The sequence below is a fragment of the Staurois parvus genome, unplaced genomic scaffold (genome assembly GCF_062004578.1).
Source record: "Staurois parvus isolate SC_StPar_1 unplaced genomic scaffold, SC_StPar_1.0 ptg000276l, whole genome shotgun sequence".
NCBI classification, from domain to species: Eukaryota; Metazoa; Chordata; class Amphibia; order Anura; family Ranidae; genus Staurois; species Staurois parvus.
In genome coordinates this window covers 3,105,762-3,125,930 of record NW_028318072.1, presented here as the reverse complement: position 1 = coordinate 3,125,930, position 20,169 = coordinate 3,105,762, and the positions used below count along the sequence as shown (strand labels likewise).

General features: G+C 40.7%; 1 protein-coding gene across 1 annotated transcript in view; it reads right to left on the bottom strand.

Moving 5' to 3' along the window:
- The window catches only part of SNRNP200 (small nuclear ribonucleoprotein U5 subunit 200), a 57,640-nt gene that overhangs the window by 30,875 nt on the left and 6,596 nt on the right, over nucleotides 1-20,169 (bottom strand). Inside the window, exons 5-26 of the mRNA XM_089681717.1 lie at nucleotides 19,173-19,228; nucleotides 18,994-19,092; nucleotides 17,421-17,573; nucleotides 16,993-17,092; nucleotides 11,577-11,713; nucleotides 11,417-11,494; nucleotides 11,149-11,322; nucleotides 10,925-11,062; nucleotides 10,494-10,649; nucleotides 9,849-10,019; nucleotides 9,558-9,751; nucleotides 9,212-9,335; nucleotides 8,663-8,812; nucleotides 8,466-8,576; nucleotides 8,084-8,215; nucleotides 6,213-6,401; nucleotides 3,403-3,600; nucleotides 3,151-3,303; nucleotides 2,911-2,991; nucleotides 2,746-2,829; nucleotides 418-524; nucleotides 221-339 (exon numbers count right to left, since the gene is read on the bottom strand). Coding sequence (XP_089537843.1) covers nucleotides 221-339; nucleotides 418-524; nucleotides 2,746-2,829; nucleotides 2,911-2,991; nucleotides 3,151-3,303; nucleotides 3,403-3,600; nucleotides 6,213-6,401; nucleotides 8,084-8,215; nucleotides 8,466-8,576; nucleotides 8,663-8,812; nucleotides 9,212-9,335; nucleotides 9,558-9,751; nucleotides 9,849-10,019; nucleotides 10,494-10,649; nucleotides 10,925-11,062; nucleotides 11,149-11,322; nucleotides 11,417-11,494; nucleotides 11,577-11,713; nucleotides 16,993-17,092; nucleotides 17,421-17,573; nucleotides 18,994-19,092; nucleotides 19,173-19,228 — 2,904 coding nt within the window. The remainder of the gene's footprint in view (nucleotides 1-220; nucleotides 340-417; nucleotides 525-2,745; nucleotides 2,830-2,910; nucleotides 2,992-3,150; nucleotides 3,304-3,402; nucleotides 3,601-6,212; nucleotides 6,402-8,083; nucleotides 8,216-8,465; nucleotides 8,577-8,662; nucleotides 8,813-9,211; nucleotides 9,336-9,557; nucleotides 9,752-9,848; nucleotides 10,020-10,493; nucleotides 10,650-10,924; nucleotides 11,063-11,148; nucleotides 11,323-11,416; nucleotides 11,495-11,576; nucleotides 11,714-16,992; nucleotides 17,093-17,420; nucleotides 17,574-18,993; nucleotides 19,093-19,172; nucleotides 19,229-20,169) is intronic.

Here is a 20,169-nt window from a genome sequence, read left to right as displayed (position 1 = left end):
TTTTGACCGCTGCTGACACTTCTCTAAGTGCCCAGCAATTTCCGCTTTTATTTACTAAAAGCTGACAATTGCTGTATACCGTGAAGGGGAGAAAGCCTGGATGTGCTACACACATCCTTTGTACAATGACGCAGCTTTTGTGTGCTTGTCTAACATGATCAAAGTCTGAAACTAGTTAGACAGAGATTTGTACTAATCAGTATGAACCACAAATGCTTACCTATTTCATTATGATTCAGATCATATAAACGCTCGAAAGGGAAGTTTTTCTTTTCAATTTTCTTCACCACTTCCTCTGGTAGTTTCTTGAACTGGCGAAGAGGACACATGGACTGCCACCTATTAAGAAAGGTCAGAATTTAGGACTGTGCATAGCTGCCACAAAGAAACAACTGAAACAAAGACTATGACTCTTACATTCTCTTATCGATCATCTTGCAGAGGTTTAAAGTTTTGTCTGTGAGTTGTGCCCATCCTCTGTTTAGTACTATTTCAAATATTGCTCGCATGAGTCGACCTGCAGACTGAAGACAAAAATGAAGCAGCTTTAACCTCTGGTTGATAAACTGCAGTATAAAAGCACCAGAGGGGAGTTAAGAAGTAATAATTATTTTAAATAACTAATCCTAACATCCCTCTTTCTCCTCCCCATGCTACCTATAAACCCAATTACTGACATTAGATCAGCAAAAACATGGACCAGAAACCACACAACCTATGCAGGGAGGTGCTCCTGTTCTTCTTTAAGCTGGTGGCTGCATGGAGCTATGCATGTGTGGCCTTTTCTCCATAGATTCTAAAAGAGAAGCTGTCTCCCTGCAATCATGCAAGTAGATGGCTTTCTGATTACAGCGCACAGGGAAAAGGATGTGCATGTGCAAGATTTGTTGGCCGGGGGGGGGGGGGGCGGAGGTTAGTTGTGATGCAGAGCTCTGAGCTATAGGCCTCGTTTAGTAGGTTGCACAGTAAGTTAAAGCAAAAGGTTAGGTTTCTTCTCATATCATCAAAAAAGAAAAAAGGCAGTGCTAAACAAATATAAAATGAATAGCTAAATGCTGTGTCTAATACGTATGCTAAGAAATAAGTGAATTTTTTGAAGCATACAATTGCTCAATGCTTTAAAGTGCAGAACATACTGTATATGCAACATAAAGATGTCCATTCAAGGTGTTGTGCAAAGTCCGCAGAAAATAAAGTGCTGAAGTAAAGAAGGAAGTGCAGAAGTACAAAGGGGTCAATTCACTAAAGGTTACCACATGCGATAACATGGTGATGTGACTCATTTACATAAATTATCACATGAGATAATAAAAGAGTCAGTTCATCAAAGTAAAATATCAACTGTGAGGTAAATACCGCACATTTGGTAAAATAGTGAGATAAATACCGCAAAAAAAAAACATCGGATAAATCATTAAAGCCTATTTATTAAAAAATAACCCACACATTGGTCATTTATCACCAGGTGCTTGCTGGGGATATTTTAGAAATGTCCACAATAGCAATTAAAAGGAACTCTGCACTGGCCAGAAGTGAAAAGTATACAATGTATCAGTGTAAAAATGTTCTCCTCTGAGCTCAGGAATAAAAAAAAATTGTAACATTTCATCAGAGGGAGATCATTTTGTGAATGAAAGCACATTACAATGTTTCCATAGTTTCACAGTATTGCTGTGTGCATTCTGGAGCAATGTTAGCTTGCAAAAAAAAAAAAAAATTGTGACAAAAACACCAAAAATAACACAAAATTTAAGTGCTAAATATCGCAAAACATAAATATATAATGCATTCGATAAATAACGCATGATTTTTAGTGAATTGACTACTTTTGAAATAAATACTGCATGAGTTACTTTAACTCAAAAATTCATGCGGTATTCGTCTCTTAGTGAACTGACCACTTAAACTGGCCATACATTATACAATTATCTGGAGATTTTTGGTTTAGATTTACCAAAAACCATATAATAGGACAAACCTAAACAACACTTTCAGTTGTATCCAATTAGGCAGGCCCTTACACTACACAGTTGAAGGTAAATCTAAAGGAAATTGGGCAGAAAATTGGAAGATAATTGTATAATGTATGACCAGCCTTAGTCTGTGTTTCTACAATGTATATAATCCATGTGAATACATTGAAGAAAAAAAAAGACTTTGCACTTTATTTCTCTGCACTTTATTTTTTGCTGACTTTGCGCAACATTAGATGGACACCTTTATGTTACATATATGTATTACTGTACATTTTAAAACAATGAGCAATTGCGTACTTAAAAAAAAATAATTTATTTCTTAGCATATGTATTACACACAGCATTTAGGTATTTATTTTATATTTTTTTAGCGCTGCCTTTTTTCTTGATTTATAGGTGTTTTATATGGACACTGGTCTAGGCTAGCAGCTGAAGAGGTGTTTTTCACATAAGCACGGATGTGGTAACATTTTCTTCTCATACCATGTTGAAAAACTCCATTGATGTTACTAGTTGCACAAGTGTTATTTAAAAGCTAAAACCAAAATCATGCAGGTACAAGTTCATACAAGCAACTCAGGATATAGTTTTTTTATTTTTCTTTTGAAGTGTGTATGACTTGAACCGCTGTCATGTTATTGCGCTCTATGTTTTCTTGTTCCTGTGACACATATACCCCATTTGTGTCCGTCTGGTGTATTTTGTGCTGTAGTATCAGTTATATTTTCCAAAAGACTAGGGGGAAAACGTGCAGAACTGCTTATAGTACCTGTGTGACATACACCATGTCTGCCATTAGGGCAAAACCTTCCAGTTTCAGCTGTGATATGAAGGCCTGAAGCAAGACATTGATCTGCAAAAAGAGGGGGATAGGATTTAGCTAGAACACGTACAGCTCCTCATTTCTAGGTAAAGGAAAGAATGTTGGACACACCTTAGCGCTTGGCTCCTCTATGCTCTCCTTTACAGGTATGGGTACCCTTTCCAGCAGCTTCTGCAGCTCCAACTTCTCTTCCTGCAAAACAGATGTTTGTTATGGTAAGTAAAGTACTACAGCATGTGGAAAACCGTTCAGTGCAAATACAAACCTTTGAAATGCGCTTAATATCAATCCCTAATTGCAAATGTTACATTATGAGTTGTACTCCCTTGAATATGACTGTCCTCTACTCACCTCTCTGACTGTGATATTCTTAAACTCAGAAGACAATGAAAAGACACGGAACAGCTCGATCTCACTGAGAGTTGGCTTTAGTAGCTGGTTATATGTCTGCATAGAGTCATTGGTGATGTAGTAGTGACTGGCAATACGGCCTAATTCAGTCACCTAGAAAATAAATCAATTACTGATTTATTCATGTTCAGTAGAAAATATGTTTGCTGAGACAATAAAATTGCTCACACATTAATTTTTATATATTTATACCTGGAAATTGCCCATCTTCTTATCATACTTCAGCAAATTGTTCTTATCCAGCATAAGAGCTGCTGTGTGGATCAAATCTAGCCGCCTCTGTTCCAATAAGGGGTCAGATTTCAGATCATCATGGGAAATTCCATACAGATTGGGTGAACGGAGCATACGTATGTACAAGTAAGTGTAACCCAGCCAGTTCACAGCATCCTACAAAAGAAAGGGAACATATAACAGTCGATATGCATTTCTTTTCTCCAATGCAAAAGAATAACTGCAATGCAAACTAAATTAGAATCACTAAACACAACGTATTACTCAGGAATCAAAGTACATCTTTATTGCTTCTCTAAGTTCTGTTATGTCCTTAAATGTACCTACAAATTTAAAAAAGACATTAGTATGATTTGCCCAATTATAATCAGCACCAGAACATTGTATGTCTATAGGCCTTTTTCCCCAATACCATCTGGTCAAGGCTGATGAGGAAAACAATGGACAGATGTTCCAAGCTATTAGTAAACACACACACTTGTAATAAATAACAAGCAATATCAGCGCTGAGAAAAACAATGGAATAGATAAGTGAAAGAGTGTGTGTGTATATATTATACACAAAACATCAGATTCAGCTGTTCCAATCACCTCCATGGCCACACATAGGTGTATAAAATCAAGCACCTAGGCATGCAGACTGCTCCTACAAACATTTGTGAAAGAATAGGTTGCTCTCAGGAGCTCAGTGAGTTCAAGCGTGGTACTGTGATATGTTGCCACCTGTGAAATAAGTGCATCCGTAAAATTTCCTTACTATTAAATATTCCACAGTCAACTGTTAGTGTTACTATAACAAAATGGAAGCAACCAGGAACAACACTTAGCCACGAAGTGGTAGGCCATGTAAAATGATTGCGCAGAAGTAGTCAACTGTCTGCAGAGTCAATAGCTAAAGACCTCCAAACTTTGTGTGGCCTTCAAATTAGCACAACAGTGCGTAGAGAGTTTCATGGAATGGGTTTCCATGGCCAAGCAGCTGCATTCAAGCCTTACATCACAAAGTGCAACAAAAAGTGTCAGATGCAGTGGTGTAAAGCACGCCGCCACTGGACTCTAGAGCAGTGGAGACATGTTCTCTAGAGTGACGAATCACGCTTCTCTGTCTGGCAATCTGATGGACAGGTTTGGGTTTGGTGGTTGCCAGGAAAACGATACTTGCCTGACTGCATTGTGCCAAGTGTAAAGTTTGGTGGAGGGGGGATTATGGTGTGGGGCTGTTTTTCAGGGGTTGGGCTTGGCCCCTTAGATCCAGTGATGGGAACTCTTAAGGTGTCAGCACACCAAGACATTTCGGACAATTTCATGCTCCCCGGCTTTGTGGGAACAATTTGGGGATGCACCCTTCCTGTTCCAACATGACTGCGCACCAGTGCACAATACAAGGTCCATAAAGACATGGATGAGGGAGTATGGGGTGGAGAAACTTGTCCTGACCTCAACCAGACAGAACACCTTTTGGATGAATTAGAGCAGAGACTGCAAGCCAGGCCTTCTCGCTCGACATCAGTGCCTGACCTCACAAATGCTCTTCTGGAAGAATGGTCAAACATTCCCATAGACACACTCCTAAACCTTGTGGACAGCCTTCCCAGAAAGGTTGAAGCTGTTATAGCTGCAAAGGGTGGGCCAACTCAATATTGAACCCTACGGACTAAGACTGGGATGCCAATAAAGTTAAATTGTGTGTAAAGGCAGGCGTCCCAATACTTTTGGCAATATAGTGTAGATATTGCTGGATGCAGGGATCAGTGAAATGTGGGGATCATGGGGAAGAAACTGGCCCCATTGTTGGCATCAAGGGGAAAAATAGGGCCCCATAGTTGGCATCATTGGGAAGAATAGCACCCCTTCGTTAGTATCATTGGGAAGAATAGCATCCCATCATTGGGAAGAATAGCGCCCCATCATTGGTATCAGTGGGAGGAATAGCACCCCATTGCTGACATCATTGGGAAGAATAGTGCCCCATCATTGGTATCATTGGGACGAATAGTGCTCCATCGTTGGTATCATTGGAAAGAATAGTGCTGCATCGTTGGTATCATTGGGAAGAATAGTGCTCCATCGTTGGTATCATTGGGAAGAATAGTGCTCCATCGTTGGTATCAGTGGGAGGAATAGTGCCCCATCGTTGGTATCAGTGGGAGGAATAGTGCCCCATCATTGGTATCAATGGGAGGAATAGTGCCCCATCGCTGATATAATTGGGAAGAATAGTGCCCCATCGTTGGTATCATTGGGAAGAATGGTGCCCCATTGTTGGCATCAATGGGAAAAATGGTGCCCCATTATTGATGTCAGTTGGCAGAATAGGGTCTTGTATCATTGGGAGGAATGGTTCTCCAAGGGCCAGATAAAAGCAAGCAAAGGGCCGCATCCGGCCCCCAGGCCGCAATTTGGAGACCACTGCTTTAGCAGGTGCTTTTAATTTTATTTTTATTTTTCCTATCAACAATGTCCACAGATTTCCCACCCAGAAATACCTCTATTTCCTTGCAACAGAGGATTTTCCAACATACATCCCTTGATGCAATACCCAACATGTGGATGACCCATCACCAAAGTTAAGGCCTGCCAATGGCTATGCAAATGCAGACCTCCTCAGGTAACATTTAAAAATAACATGCCCCATCCTAAATTATAACTTCACTGAAAATATATATGCACCAGCATTTCTATCATTTTATTAGTAACTGGATATAAAGGACTAAGTGACCAAATATACTTTTGTTCCAAAATGTAGATTGGAGAAAAACAAAAATTACCTTAGCAGTCTGCACATTTCCCAGGACCACCTCTGCATTCAGCATGTCTGGGAGTTTAGCCACCATTTGACTTTCAATAGGTAACTGCTGGTTAAGCAGGGACAGATAATACTGCAGCTCTCCATGAGATGTGATAAGGATACCTTCACCCTTTGTGTCATACTGAGGACGCCCAGCTCTACCCAGCATCTGATAAGAAAGTACAACTAAAATTTATACAGGTTCTTTCAAAGGATAATACAACCCTAACTACAGGAATACATAAAGAAATTAAAGTGGTTGTAAAGTCTTAAGTTTTTTCACCTTAATGCATTCTATGCATTACGGTGAAAAACCTTCCGTGCCTCAGAATCCCCCCCCAATTCTTACATGAGCTCCATCCAATCCAGCGATGTGCACAAGAGCAGTAGCTCTTACCGCTGTCTCCCTCCTCCCTGGGCAGATTGATAGCGGTCAATGAAATGCTGTGCCAAGGGAGCAGGGGGGGACCAAAGAGGGTCCAGGAGAGCCAGTGGGAACCCCAGAAGAGGAGGATTGAGGTAAGTATAACATGTTTGTTATAAAAAAAAACAAAACAAACAAAACTCAAAGCTTTAATGTCACTTTAACCACTTCAATACCGAGCACTTTTACCCCCTTCCTGCCCAAGCCAATTTTCAGCTTTCAGTGTTGTCGCATTTTGAATAATTTTGCAGTCATGCAACACTGTGCCCATAAAAAAAATTTATCATTTATTTCACACAAATAGAGCTTTCTTTTGGTGGCATTTAATCACCGAGTTTTTTACTTTTTGCAAAATAAACAAAAAAACCCCAAACTTTTGAAATAAAACGCATTTTTCTTCGTTTCTGTTATATAATTCTGCAAATAAATAACATTTCTTCATAAATTTAGGTCAAAATGTATTCTGCTACATTTCTTTGGTGAAAATACCCCAAATTAGTCTATATTATTAAGTCTGTAGGAAAGTTATACAAACCATGGTATATATATCTGACAATCGATCGATCCTGGTGTTCTGACGTCCCATCTCATTTCTTGAGGCCCGAAAACACCAGGACAGTACAAATACCAACCAAATTACCCATTTTTAGAAAATAGACATCCAAGGTATTCAGTAAAACGCATGAAGAGTTTTTTGGAGGTTGTAATTTTTTGTTACAATTTTTAGGAAATGTAGAAATTAAAATGAAAAAGATGTGAGTGCCACCTTTTGACAGGAAGTCATATGACGCCCAGTCACAAGGAGTGTCCCGCCCGGCCGTCAATCTGCTATAGGCCGGGCGGGAAGGTGTTAACCACTTGCCATCCTGAGCATTTACCCCCCTCCCCCCACCCTTCCTGGCCAGGCCATTTTTTGCCTTACGGCGCTGAGTTCCTATAACTGACAATTGCACTGCTGTCATGCAATGCTGCACCCAAATTAAGTTTTAGTCCATTTTTTCCATACAAATTGAGCTTTCTTTCTGTGGTATTTGATCGCCTGTACGTTTTTAAAAGCACCGACACTGTCCTAATGGCACTGGGCAGGAAGGGGTTAACATAAGGAGCGATCAAAGGGTTAACTGTGTGCAGGGAGTGTTTTATTATGGGGCAGTGTGTTTGTGCTTCCCTGTAATCACACTGCTTTGCATGGCTGTGCACAGCCATCCAAAGCAGTGTGCACGAGCCAACAGGGAGGAGAACTGTTTTGTTTACAGTCCTCCCTGTCGGAGATCCTCAGAAGTCACTGGGCGCTGGCGAGTAATCACCAGCCAGGACCTGGCGATTGACAGCCGCGGCTGCGAATGCACCCCCTACCCGGAAAGTATTTCTGCTATAGGGCGGTCGGGAACCGGTTAAACAAGGGCAGAAAAAACAATTATACTGACCTGAAGGATATCCAGTGCACCCAACTCAGTCCATCTGCCCTTTTCTGGACTGTATATCTGAGTCCCTTTGATTATGACAGTGTGAGCTGGGAGATTGACACCCCAGGCCAGTGTAGCGGTGGAAACCAGAACCTGAGCACAAAAAACAAAACAAAAAAAAAAAACAAAAAACACAAGTTACACCACAATAAAGTGCAAGACATCCAAAATGGACAAGGACATACAGGTCATAATAATATGTGATAAATCCATTCCCCTTCATTCAATGAGAAAATCCCTAGAAATCTATCATATACATGAACCATAGGAACGACCTCTTCCTTTTTGGCCTGGGATGAACAGTAGATAATTGTGATTAACATATTGTAAGAAATGAGGTTACCTGAATATGCTTGTCTGCAAACAGATCCTCCACCAGAGTTCTATCTACGCGACTCATTCCTGCGTGGTGAATGGCAAAACCATATGGCAGGAGGTCTTTCAACTCCAAGTTCTACATAAAAAAAATAAATAAAACTGTGAACAAGGTAGAGGTAACTACAAGAACACAGAGAAAAGAGACAAATATGAACAACCTACTTTGCATTGGTCAGCCTCTGTACGAAGCACCTCAGTAGATGCAGATCCCTCCCGCAAGAAAAGACCCAACGTATCCTTTTCCAGACACATGTCCCTGATGGCTCTGGATGTCTTACCAGTTTCTTTCCTAGAATGGACAAACACCAGCACCTAGGAAGAGAACAGCTAACTTTTACAAGGATTAAACAAGAATTTTGACTCAAAACGTGTTCTTTGGTTGTGATGAAAGGTTTGGCTTTTCAGGATAATACTGATCCCTTAGAATTAAACTGAGAATGCAGTTTAGCAGAGGAAACTGTGAAGACGCAGCATTAATTCACCACCTTTTTATTATTAGTTTAAACCTAAAAGTGGTAAACTAACAACTTTTGAAAGCAGATGACAGCATAAATGGTCTGCTCATACTATTTTTTTATATATAAAAAATAACCAGGTTGGGTATACAACATTCAGATAGGTTGTAGCATAACACTGACACAACCAATTCTTGGTTCAAAGCATGGGTCGCACAGAACTGTATATTAACATGTGAATGGAAAAAATACACACCTGGTTTTTCCCAGCATGCTCCATTATCTTCTCATATACAATTTCATTCATGATCTGGAAACGTTTAATAGCCTTTTTCTCTGTGATACCAACATACGTCTGCTCCAGTGGTACTGGTCGAAAACTGAACAGAAAGAATTTCTTTAGATATGTATAGTTTGTAATGTTCTATTGTTTATCTTTAAATGCTAATAAACATTTAAAACTCCCCTATAACCGATACGCTAACGCTTTGACAGGTATTACAAAATATCAGATATTACTTCAAGTAAATAAGGAAATCTAATCTGTGACAATTCATGTACATTAACGTTTTTAGAGTTATCCTATCATATACTACCAGTACCTGTTATCAAAGTAGAAAAGTCCTTTGGCAGGGTCCACACGAAGGAAGGTGGCCACATCCTCATAGTTCGGCAGAGTGGCACTAAGACCAACCAACCTAACATCTTCCTGTGACATTTCTATGTTACGAATAGATCGGGCAACGAGAGACTCTAGCACAGGACCTCGGTCATCATGCAAAAGGTGGACCTCATCCTGTAGTAAACAATACATCATTAATATATAGAATACATACATAGTGGGGTTGTTTGATGTTGTGGAACTGAGAATTCTTTGCTTTTCTAGATCTTACCAGGATTATTAGGCGAACAAGTTGAGTGTAAGTTCGTTCTCCTCCTTTACGGGTGATGATGTCCCATTTCTCTGGTGTGCAGACAATAATTTGGGTGGCATTTATCTCTTCCTTACACAGCTGGTGATCACCAGTCAGCTCAGCTACTGTGATACCATACGTAGACAACCTCTGGAGACACAAAGTGAAATTGGTGGGATAGAAATTAAAACCTAATGCATCAGGGCATGAGTTAAAGTAGAATTAAATACAAAAACTTTTTTTTTTTTATTTTGGACAGAGTAAGAGAGAGTTATAAGCCCCTTTTTTGTGCTATCTGTGGATTTCCCTCTATATCCTGTCACATAGCCCAAACCGGAAGGGAGAGGAAATTCCCCAAAATGCTGTCACCAGAAATAGTGTTCACATTGGAAGATATCCCCTCTATTACTGTTCTGGGGACAGCCCAAAGGCTTGGTATTTTCTATTGCTTTTGGTGATAATGGTAAACATGGGAAATAGAGAGGACAGATCTCCCTAACAGGGGCACAGATAACAATAGAAATCTGACAAGTAGGTCCTCTCCACTCTGTCCAAAACTAAAAAAAAATTTGACTTTAGGTATACTTTAAAGCTTTATAAGGAAAACAAAAAAACAAAAATTACCTTGCTGAAACTTCCCACCATTTCCTGTACCAAGGATCGCATGGGTGCAATGTAAATAATTTTAAAGTTGTCCACATTGATTGTGCCATCCACATTTATGTGCTTCCCAATTTCCCGCAGCATACACATTAGAGCTACGTTTGTTTTTCCAGCTCCCTAATCAGTGAAAGAGAAAATTGCGAGAAATGCTTAGAAGATTGTCAATAGAATTGAGCCAGTTTTCTTCAAAATAAATCTGTCAAAGCAAACCTTTCATGCAGGAAAGTACAAACTGCACTGCCTTTAAAATGGGATTTCTTTTACTCAAGTTTAAAGGTAGCTTGAATTAAAAGAGAATGTGACTGCTATGGGTATCAAAGTTTTTCCTTCAAGCACTTTCATAGTACAGGCCTAGTGTAATGTCACTTCTACATGGCAGGTAGGTAACTTACGGTAGGGGCACATAGAAGCAGATTCTCATCAGTTTCCATTGCAGCTTTAAAGAGTTTGCTCTGTATTCTGTTCAAAGTCTTAAAACCATCAAATCCAGCTTGGGCATATTTTGGTAGTTTCTCAACAGGCACTAGTTGCTGAGGGAAGACAAAAATAGAAGCGGATATATTTATATGAACACTAAAGAGAGTTACTGTATGGTATTAATGGACCTTTCACTAACCTCATCAGAAGCAAATGGTTTTGGTTTGAGGGCCGGTACATGCACTTCCTCATAACCTTTCCTTTGACGCCTGAATGAGCCATCTGGCAGTTGACAGCGCTTATTGGCCATGAAGTGACTACCTTGAGCAAAGACCAAATCTTCCAAATCCAAAACTTGACGAGGAGTGAAGTTCTGTGAGAAGTACAAACACTAGGTAAGTATGACAAATCCTAGACCAGTTCATAAGGCATTACCTATTGACAGGAAATTGCTGAAGTGTGCTTACATCTTGCTCCAACTCCATACTTTCCAAATCAGTGTCAACACGTGACTGTCTCACCCTCTCACGACGCGTACGTTCCTCCTGCAAGTAAACAAATCAGAAAATCAGAAACACTAAAATAAAATGTTTATACTAGAACCTTCCAATTTTAACCAACTCTTACCCGAATCAGATCCTCCTTTTCAGTCTCCTGCAGTTGGTACAGATATTTGGACAGTTCTGAGTCTGCCTCCATTTTATTTATAATCCTCTCTTTTTCTGCTTCACTTTGAGCACTAGCCAAGAGTGTACAGTACAAAACTGTAAAAATTAACAAAATATGAAATAATTTAATAAAGTGAGCTACCAAATGTAGACATGCAACAAAAGAGCTGAAATCATATGCAAAACTGTAAAAATTAACAACATATGAAATAATTTAAAAAAGTGAGCTACCAAATGTAGACATGTAACAAAAGAGCTGAAATCGTATGCAAAAATATCCCTTAGCAATCAGTCAAATTCTTGTTTTATCTTTGTAGGCTACAGTAGAATAGTGATGGAATCTGATGAGATACTTTAGGTAATTTATTTTCTTGGAAAATAAATAAAAACCAAAACTAAGAGTGCTCAAACTCAGTCAAGCTAATTTAAAAATAAAAAAAAAATGATAAAAGGGGACACTACTGAGGAAAAGAGAATATTAAAGTATAACTAAAAGCAAAGTTTTTTTTATATAATTTTAGATAAAGTGCAGAAAGATTAGAACACCTGTTAGGTTTTAATCGCTGTCCGTGACCCCATTAAGGAGATTCATGCTCTCTATTTGTCCCGTTTGCCATTATCATTGAAAGTACAAAAAAAAAAAATCCCTAATTTTGGGTTGTCCCCAGAAAAGTAATAGAGGGGAAATCTTCAGATGGGGACACTAATTCTGGTGACTTGGGGGACCCCAATGAGTTCCCTTAATTTGCAGATATTTCCTCTAACTACCTGTTTGGTTATGAGAAAGGGTTATAACCCTCCCTTGCTTTATCCAAAAATGAAAAAAAAATGTTTTGTCTATATTTCTACTTTAAGACTTTGGTGACAACATGTGATCACCAGCACTGTTTTTTACTGCTCAACCAGTACAAAAGGACTGACAGTTCACGGAGTTTGAGAAATAAGTTCAATTCAATCAAGTGCACAGGAAAAATCATGTTTTTAAATTTCCCTTACACATGATTAAATATTTAAAAAGTCAACACAGAATCTCCTTTAATGTCATTTTTTAAAAAGTCTATTTTAGTAAATCAACTATCTTATTATATGTTCTGGTTAAGCATAACCAGCATTGTGGCCAGACATATTATTGCCAGTTTCAGATGGCTGATATTTCTCAGGCCTCGCTGGTAAGAAGGACAGAACAAAACACAGGCAAACTGATATTCAACCAAGCAGGTTTAGTTGTGACTTGCGGTGTGTAGTCTAGCTTCATTCTCAGGCAGATGTACAGTTGTGTTCAAAATAATAGCAGTGTGTTGAAAAATTAAAATCCTTCTAATAGCTTTTATTTCCATACACACAAATGCATTGGGAACACTACACATTCTATTCCAAATCAAAGCATGAAGAAAAATATATCAAATTTGTGTTGTTCCTCTAAAAAAATTGAAGAAAAGTGAATATTAGACTGTCCAAAAAAATAGCAGTGTTTGTATTCTTCTTTATAAACTCAAACATTCACTATATAAACTGAAAAATGTTTGAAGATTTTGCTTTCCTTTGAATCACTTAATATTTAGTTGTATAAGCACTGTTTCTGAGAACTGCTGTACATCTGTGTTGCATGGAGTCAACCAACTTCTGGCACCTGTGAACAGATATTCCAGCCCAGGATGATTGGACTACATTCCACAGTTCTTCTCTATTTCTTGGTTTTGCCTCAGAAACTGCATTTTTGATGTCACCCGACAGGTTTTCTATTGGATTAAGATCCGGGGATTGGGCTGGCCACTCCATAACGTCAATCTTGTTGGTCTGGAACCAAGATGTTGCCCGTTTACTGGTGTGTTTGGGGTCGTTGTCTTGTTGGAACACCCATTTCAAGGGCATTTCCTCTTCAGCATAAGGCAGCATGACCTCTTCAAGTATTCTGATGTATTCAAACTGATCCATGATCCCTGGTATGTGATAAATAGGCCCGACACCGTAGTATGAGAAACATCCCCATATCATGATGCTTGTGCAACCATGCTTCACTGTCTTCAGTGTACTGTGGCTTGAATTCCGTGTTTGGGGGTCGTCTGACAAACTGTCTCCGGCCACTAGACCCAAAAAGAACAATCTTACTTTCATCAGTCCACAAAATGTTGCACCATTTCTCTTTAGGCCAGTCAATGTGCTCTTTGGCAAATTGTAACCTCTTCAGCACATGTCTTTTTTTCAACAGTGGGACTTTGCGGGGGACTTCTTGCAGATAGCTTGGCTTCAGATAGGCGTCTTCTAATTGTAACAGTACTCACAGGTAACTTTAGACCTTCTTTCATCTTCCTGGAGCTGATTGTTGGCTGAGTCCTTGCCATTTTGGCTATTCTTCTATCCAGTCGAATGGTAGTTTTTCGCTTTCTTCCACGTCTTTCAGGTTTTGGTTGCCATTTTAAAGCATTTGCGATTTTAGCTGAGCAGCCTATCATTTTCTGCACTTCTTTATATGTTTTCCCCTCTCCAATCAACTTTTTAATCAAGGTACGCTGTTCTTCTGAACAATGTCTGGAACGACCCATTTTCCTCAGAATTTCAGAGAGAAATGCACTGTAACCAGCATGTACAACATTTGTTGCCTTCCTTCCTTAAATAAGGGCAATAATTGCAACCTGTTTTTCAAAGAATGAATGACCTCACTAATAGGACTCCACACTGCTATTATTTTGAACATGCCCCTTTCAATGAGTGATTCAATTACACAGAATCAGCAGCATGCATGTCATGACTGTTGGGTCTGTTGGATTTCTATTACTCTACTACACCTGCTAGTAAATTATTTGCCATGTAGAAATATAATTTCTACCAAAAACAGTGATTGATCAGGTTAGTGATGTCTGACTGCTATTATTTTGAACACAACTGTACATGTACATCTTTTTGGTCAATTAGAAAGAGCTCTGACAAAAAGGAATCAGTAAAACAAAAAAAAAAAAACCCACAATACAGCGTTTATCTGCAGAAAGACTACACTGCAGGCACTTCTAATCTTCCTACTCCAGGCGGTGGGTTCAGGCTTCTAGCAGGTCCCTACCTGTTCCACAATCTTAGCATTCAAACAAAGAAAAAGAAGTTACTGACCGTTCTAAAAGTCTTGCATAAAATTTTATTGATACCCTCTGGTGCATAGACTGTTCCACCTGCTCCTCTGCCCTGTAATATGCTTCACTCAAGAGTTTAGCCATACAGTCTACAGAACAGTGTATATACAGAGAAGGCTTAATAAAAACTTTCATACAAAGCTTATTTTTCTTTGTTTGAATGCCACGTGCATTTATGTGGTTCACTGGATGCCGGCAGAAAGAAAAACGTGTAGTAGAACAATAAAATTAAACCAAAAGACGATACAAAATCATTTTAGTATATTTCTAAATTATTTTAGCCCCTTTATAATAATTACTGTCCTGAAGTACTAGAATGTTAATACACGAATGGTCTATTTATAAGCAGTGAATATGGCATTTACCATACATTCTCCTTGTGTAAAATCAATCACTGTATTTAAAACAAATGAACACACACGCAGAGAAAAATACTCACAAATACTTGCAATTGGGCCCTGCTGTAAATAATGTTGCAAGACCCAAGTAAAATGGGAAAGGAAGCAAACCATATTGCATAAATATACCGTATTTTTCGCTTCATAAGACGCACTTTTTTCCCCCAAAAAAGGGGGGAAAATGTCAGTGCGTCTTATGGAGCGAATATGGAGCGGTCGGTCCGGTATTTCCACTGCCGCCGTGTCAGAATACCGGGCCGGCCGCTCAGCTCTACAGCGGGACCTTAGAGATGACTGCTGACCTTTGGGGAGGGAGGGGGAGCGGGTACCTGAATTTGACAGGTACCCGCTCCCACTTCCGTGGAGTTGTTCTTTCATCTTACCCGTTCCTCTATCCAGCGGCGCGGTCTTCCCGGGTTCTGTAGTGTGGGCATGCCAGCCGGGTGTCAAGTGCGCATGCGCAAGAAGCGGTGCTTTTTGTGAATGGTAAGGCGGCACCTGGGACACATGACAGATCCCAGAAGCCGCCGGACCAATCACAAAGCGCAAGTGCTTCTCGCTCATGCGCACTGGGCACCCGGCTATCATGCCGAGCGCCATTACAGAAGCCGGGAGACAGCGCGCGGCTGGATAGAGCAACAGGTAAGATGAAAGAACAACTCCGCGGAAGTGGGAGCGGGTATCTGTCAAATTCAGGTACCCGCTCCCCCCCCCTCCCCAAAGGTCAGCAGTCATCCCCTGTGCTGTCCGCAGTCTCTGGTCATCCCTGTGCTGTCCGCAGTCTCTGGTCATCCCTGTGCTGTCCGCAGTCTCTGGTCATCCCTGTGCTGTCCGCAGTCTCTGGTCATCCCTGTGCTGTCCGCAGTCTCTGGTCATCCCTGTGCTGTCCGCAGTCTCTGGTCATCCCTGTGCTGTCCGCAGTCTCTGGTCATCCCTGTGCTGTCCGCAGTCTCTGGTCATCCCTGTGCTGTCCGCAGTCTCTGGTCATCCCTGTGCTGTCCGCAGTCTCTGGTCATCCCTGTGCTGTCCGCAGTCTCTGGTCATCCCTGTGCTGTCCGCAGTCTCTGGTCATCCCTGTGCTGTCCGCAGTCTCTGGTCATCCCTGTGCTGTCCGCAGTCTCTGGTCATCCCTGTGCTGTCCGCAGTCTCTGGTCATCCCTGTGCTGTCCGCAGTCTCTGGTCATCCCTGTGCTGTCCGCAGTCTCTGGTCATCCCTGTGCTGTCCGCAGTCTCTGGTCATCCCTGTGCTGTCCGCAGTCTCTGGTCATCCCTGTGCTGTCCGCAGTCTCTGGTCATCCCTGTGCTGTCCGCAGTCTCTGGTCATCTCTGTGCTGTCCGCAGTCTCTGGTCATCCCTGTACTGTGTCCACAGTCTCTGGTCATCCCTGTACTATGTCTGCAGTCTCTGGTCATCTCCTGTACTGTGTCCGCAGTCTCTAGTCATCCCCTATACTATGTCTGCAGTCCATTAGTTCAGAATTTTTTTTTTCCTGTTTTCTGCCTCTAAAACCTAGGTGCATCTTATGGTCAGGTGCGTCTTATGGAGCGAAAAATACGGTAGGTAATCCATTAGGATGCGCATGAATTAGGTAAAAGCCAGTAAAAAAAAAAGATGATTATTATTTTGTTACAGTATTTTTAATGCTAGAATGTGTTAAGTGTTTGTACTTTACTGAAACTGAACCTTTACTGAAACTATGGGAACGCTTGATTTGTTGGAGAATTATTCAGTATCAGAATTACATAACATTTTTGGATGGCCCTTAATCCAATGTAAAAAGAAAGAAGTTAAAATACAAGACCTCCTGTTTTAAAATTAACAGAAACAATACAGCTTTCTTTAAAGAAATACTCACTCATCATACGGTGCTGCCTCAAAATTTTAATGAAGTCAAAAGTGTTAAATCCCAGCAGCAAGACCAACTGATTTTCACATTCACGGTCATCTCCTGCAGTCTTAAAAATAAACAGAAATAAAACATTTTTAGCTTGATTGAAATGATATGCTACTTACAAGTTTGGGTTGAGGGATGCAACCCTTACAAATACGTTCTGAATGATGACGTCACTCATTGTATCATCTCTATTATAGATAACATGGACACCAGCAAACAGTTCATGGATGAACATTTAGTGTATTATGAATGTGTCATGTTTATGGCACAGTCCTGTCTGCCAAATATGGATTTGGATTGTCATACCCTCCTCCTCTGCAGCATTATGTCTATTACTAAAATAGAAGTCAGTTTTTTTAAGTCTGATTGAGAAAACAAAGGTTACATACCTTTAAGATTTCCAGAACCTCATCGGCCTTCTTCTGGGAGACTATGGCATCATCGTAAAATCTGCTAAGCTGCCTTTGCAACCAGAAAGCATCAATATCACGAGGGTGAAGATCCTTTTTCTTAGTACTCATGAGCTCTCCAGATGATACAAGCTGTGGGATATATGGGATTAGATCAAAAAACATTGTGCTCCAATTCTAAAACACTGTGGGGTTGATTTACTAAAGCTGGAAAGTGCATAATCTGCTGCAGCTTTGCATAGAAACCAATCAGCTTCCAGGTTTTAGAACCAAAGCTTAAAGTGATTCTTAGGTTCACACTAGCTTTGTAGGCAGGCGTTTTTGTTTTTAACACTCCCCAAATGCCTATGAAAAATATACACATGGCAGCACCCAGTGCTGTTCACACTGAAGTGTTAGCATCGCAGCAAAATTGACACCTCGGGGTTTATTTATTAAAGCCGGAGAGTCCAAAATCAGACTCCCTTCTGCATAGAAACCAATCAGCTTCCAGGTTTCATTGCCAAAGCTTCATTGAACAAGCTGAGGTTAGAAGCTGATTGGTTTCTATGCAGAAGGGAGTCTGATTTTGGACTCTCCAGCTTTAGTAAATAAACCCCCTCGTGTCCAGTCAGGAGGAGTTGAAGCCTTTCAACGCCTCTCTCTCAAGTCTATGGTGACGCTCCTCAAACGCATGGTAGGCATTTGCGGGGTGCTTGCGAGGAGTTCGTGGGACGTTAATACCATTAATTTCATTATAGGCGTTTGTGGTGCGGTTTTAACGCTTGGAAAACACATATCAAATGCCTCAAAAACACGCATAGGGCGTTTGGGAAGAGTTAGAAATTAGTCAAGTGTGAACAAGCCCTAAAGGTTCGTTTTCTTTTTTTTTTTTCCCTTTCTTAATAACACGTTATACTCATTTGCTCTGTTAAACAGTTTTGCACAGAGCAGCCCTAATCCTTTCCTTCTCATGTCCCCTGCCCAGGGGCGGACTGACCGTTTGGAAACTCGGGCAGTGCCCGAGGGCCCGGGGTCAGCAGGGGGCCCCATGAGATGCCCCTGGTACCTTTTTCATAGGCTTTTTTGAGTTTGGGCAAGGACACAGGGGCCCCATGATCCCCCATTGCCCGGGGGCCCCATGAGTTGTCAGTCCGCCCCTGCCCCCACCTGTGGTCCTGGCTCCTCCCTGTGACCAATGCCCTCAGTAGCAAGCCACTTGCAATGGGGGAACTGGTGTGTGCTCGCTCCCGAGCCTCGCTGTGTGTCTCCATAAGACACAGAGCTCTCTGCTCACTGGCTGTGATTGACAGCAGTGGGAGCCAACTGCTCCCGCTGTTGTGTCTCAGCCAATGAAGAAAAAGAAATCAAGGACAGCAGAGGCTCGCATGCACATCACTGTATCGATAGGGGGCTCAGGTGAGTATAGTGGAGGGGCTGAAGGAGGCAACCATTAGAACCACTTTAATTGAACAATCTGACTTTAGAAGCTGATTGGCTATGATGCACAGCTGTACCCAATTTTGCACTCTCCAGTCTTAGTACATCAATCCCTAAAATTATGTCCACTTACATTGGCTGAGAGTGTCCCATGCACAACAGCTTCATCTCCATCCATATCATCATCGGAAGCCTCATCTCTCACCTCTCCATACACATCTTCATCTCCAACCTGTAGATAAAGAGGATTATATAGCACCCTCACTGCATAAACAGCAAGGTAGAAAACCTGGCAATTTCAATATCACTCACCTCTTCATCAGACTCAAACTGCACATTGACCCCATATGTCTCATCTATATTGTCATCTGTAAGGAAAAGACAATGAAAAAAACTTTTCTTCAAGTAGGAAATTGTAGTTTCAAATGAGCTTTGACACAACAGTTAGCCACAATGCATTCTAGCTATTTTAAACATGAAGCACAGGCTAAAAAACTACATTTGATTTTTGTGCAAAGGTGGCGTTTGAGTTTTCTTGCCCTTGAAATAAAGAAAAACACTCCCTGCAGTTAAAAAAAAAATATAAAATGGAAATGCATGGCAAAACATTTGAGATAAAGAACTTAATTTTTGTTTTGTGTTTTTAGAAGTGATCACATGACCTCTGTGCAAGGGGGCGTGTCATGAGAAGTTTGAACACTGGATTACAGTCAGGATGTGCTCCCAAGCAGAATGAAAAGTAGAAAACTGACCACGCTGAGATGGATGAGAGTCCAGCCCTGCGTGGTCAATTGAAATAGGAAACTATTATAGGGAGCTGGAAGAATGACCAGGTATTTCACACTAAGGAAGGAATATCAAGAGAACAGGATACAAGTACAAGGTACCACAGATATAGGAGGAATATGCAACATTGGGGTAACGTACACTTTAGATAAATTACTAACAATGTCAAATATTTTACATGCTGCTCCAGGTGAGATCAGGCTCCATACTCCACAATCATATTTCACTGACTTGGATCATCTCCACAGAAGCAATCAATTGTACCAAGTAATATTCTGGCATATTTCGCACAAGGCAATCACTGTACCTAGTGTGTAACATTAGAATAGAACTTGTTCCTTCCAGCAATTTTAATACAGTAAAAGTAAAGTAGCATAGGGTTTCTTTTATCTTGACAAAATTAAATGCAGACGCATAGGAGTTCCAAAGCAGACCTAAACAAGATATGAGGCATGCACATTTTCCCCCCAAAGGTCCTGCTAGGTGCCCAAACAGCCAAACACTAAGTCCAAGTTTTGTCAAT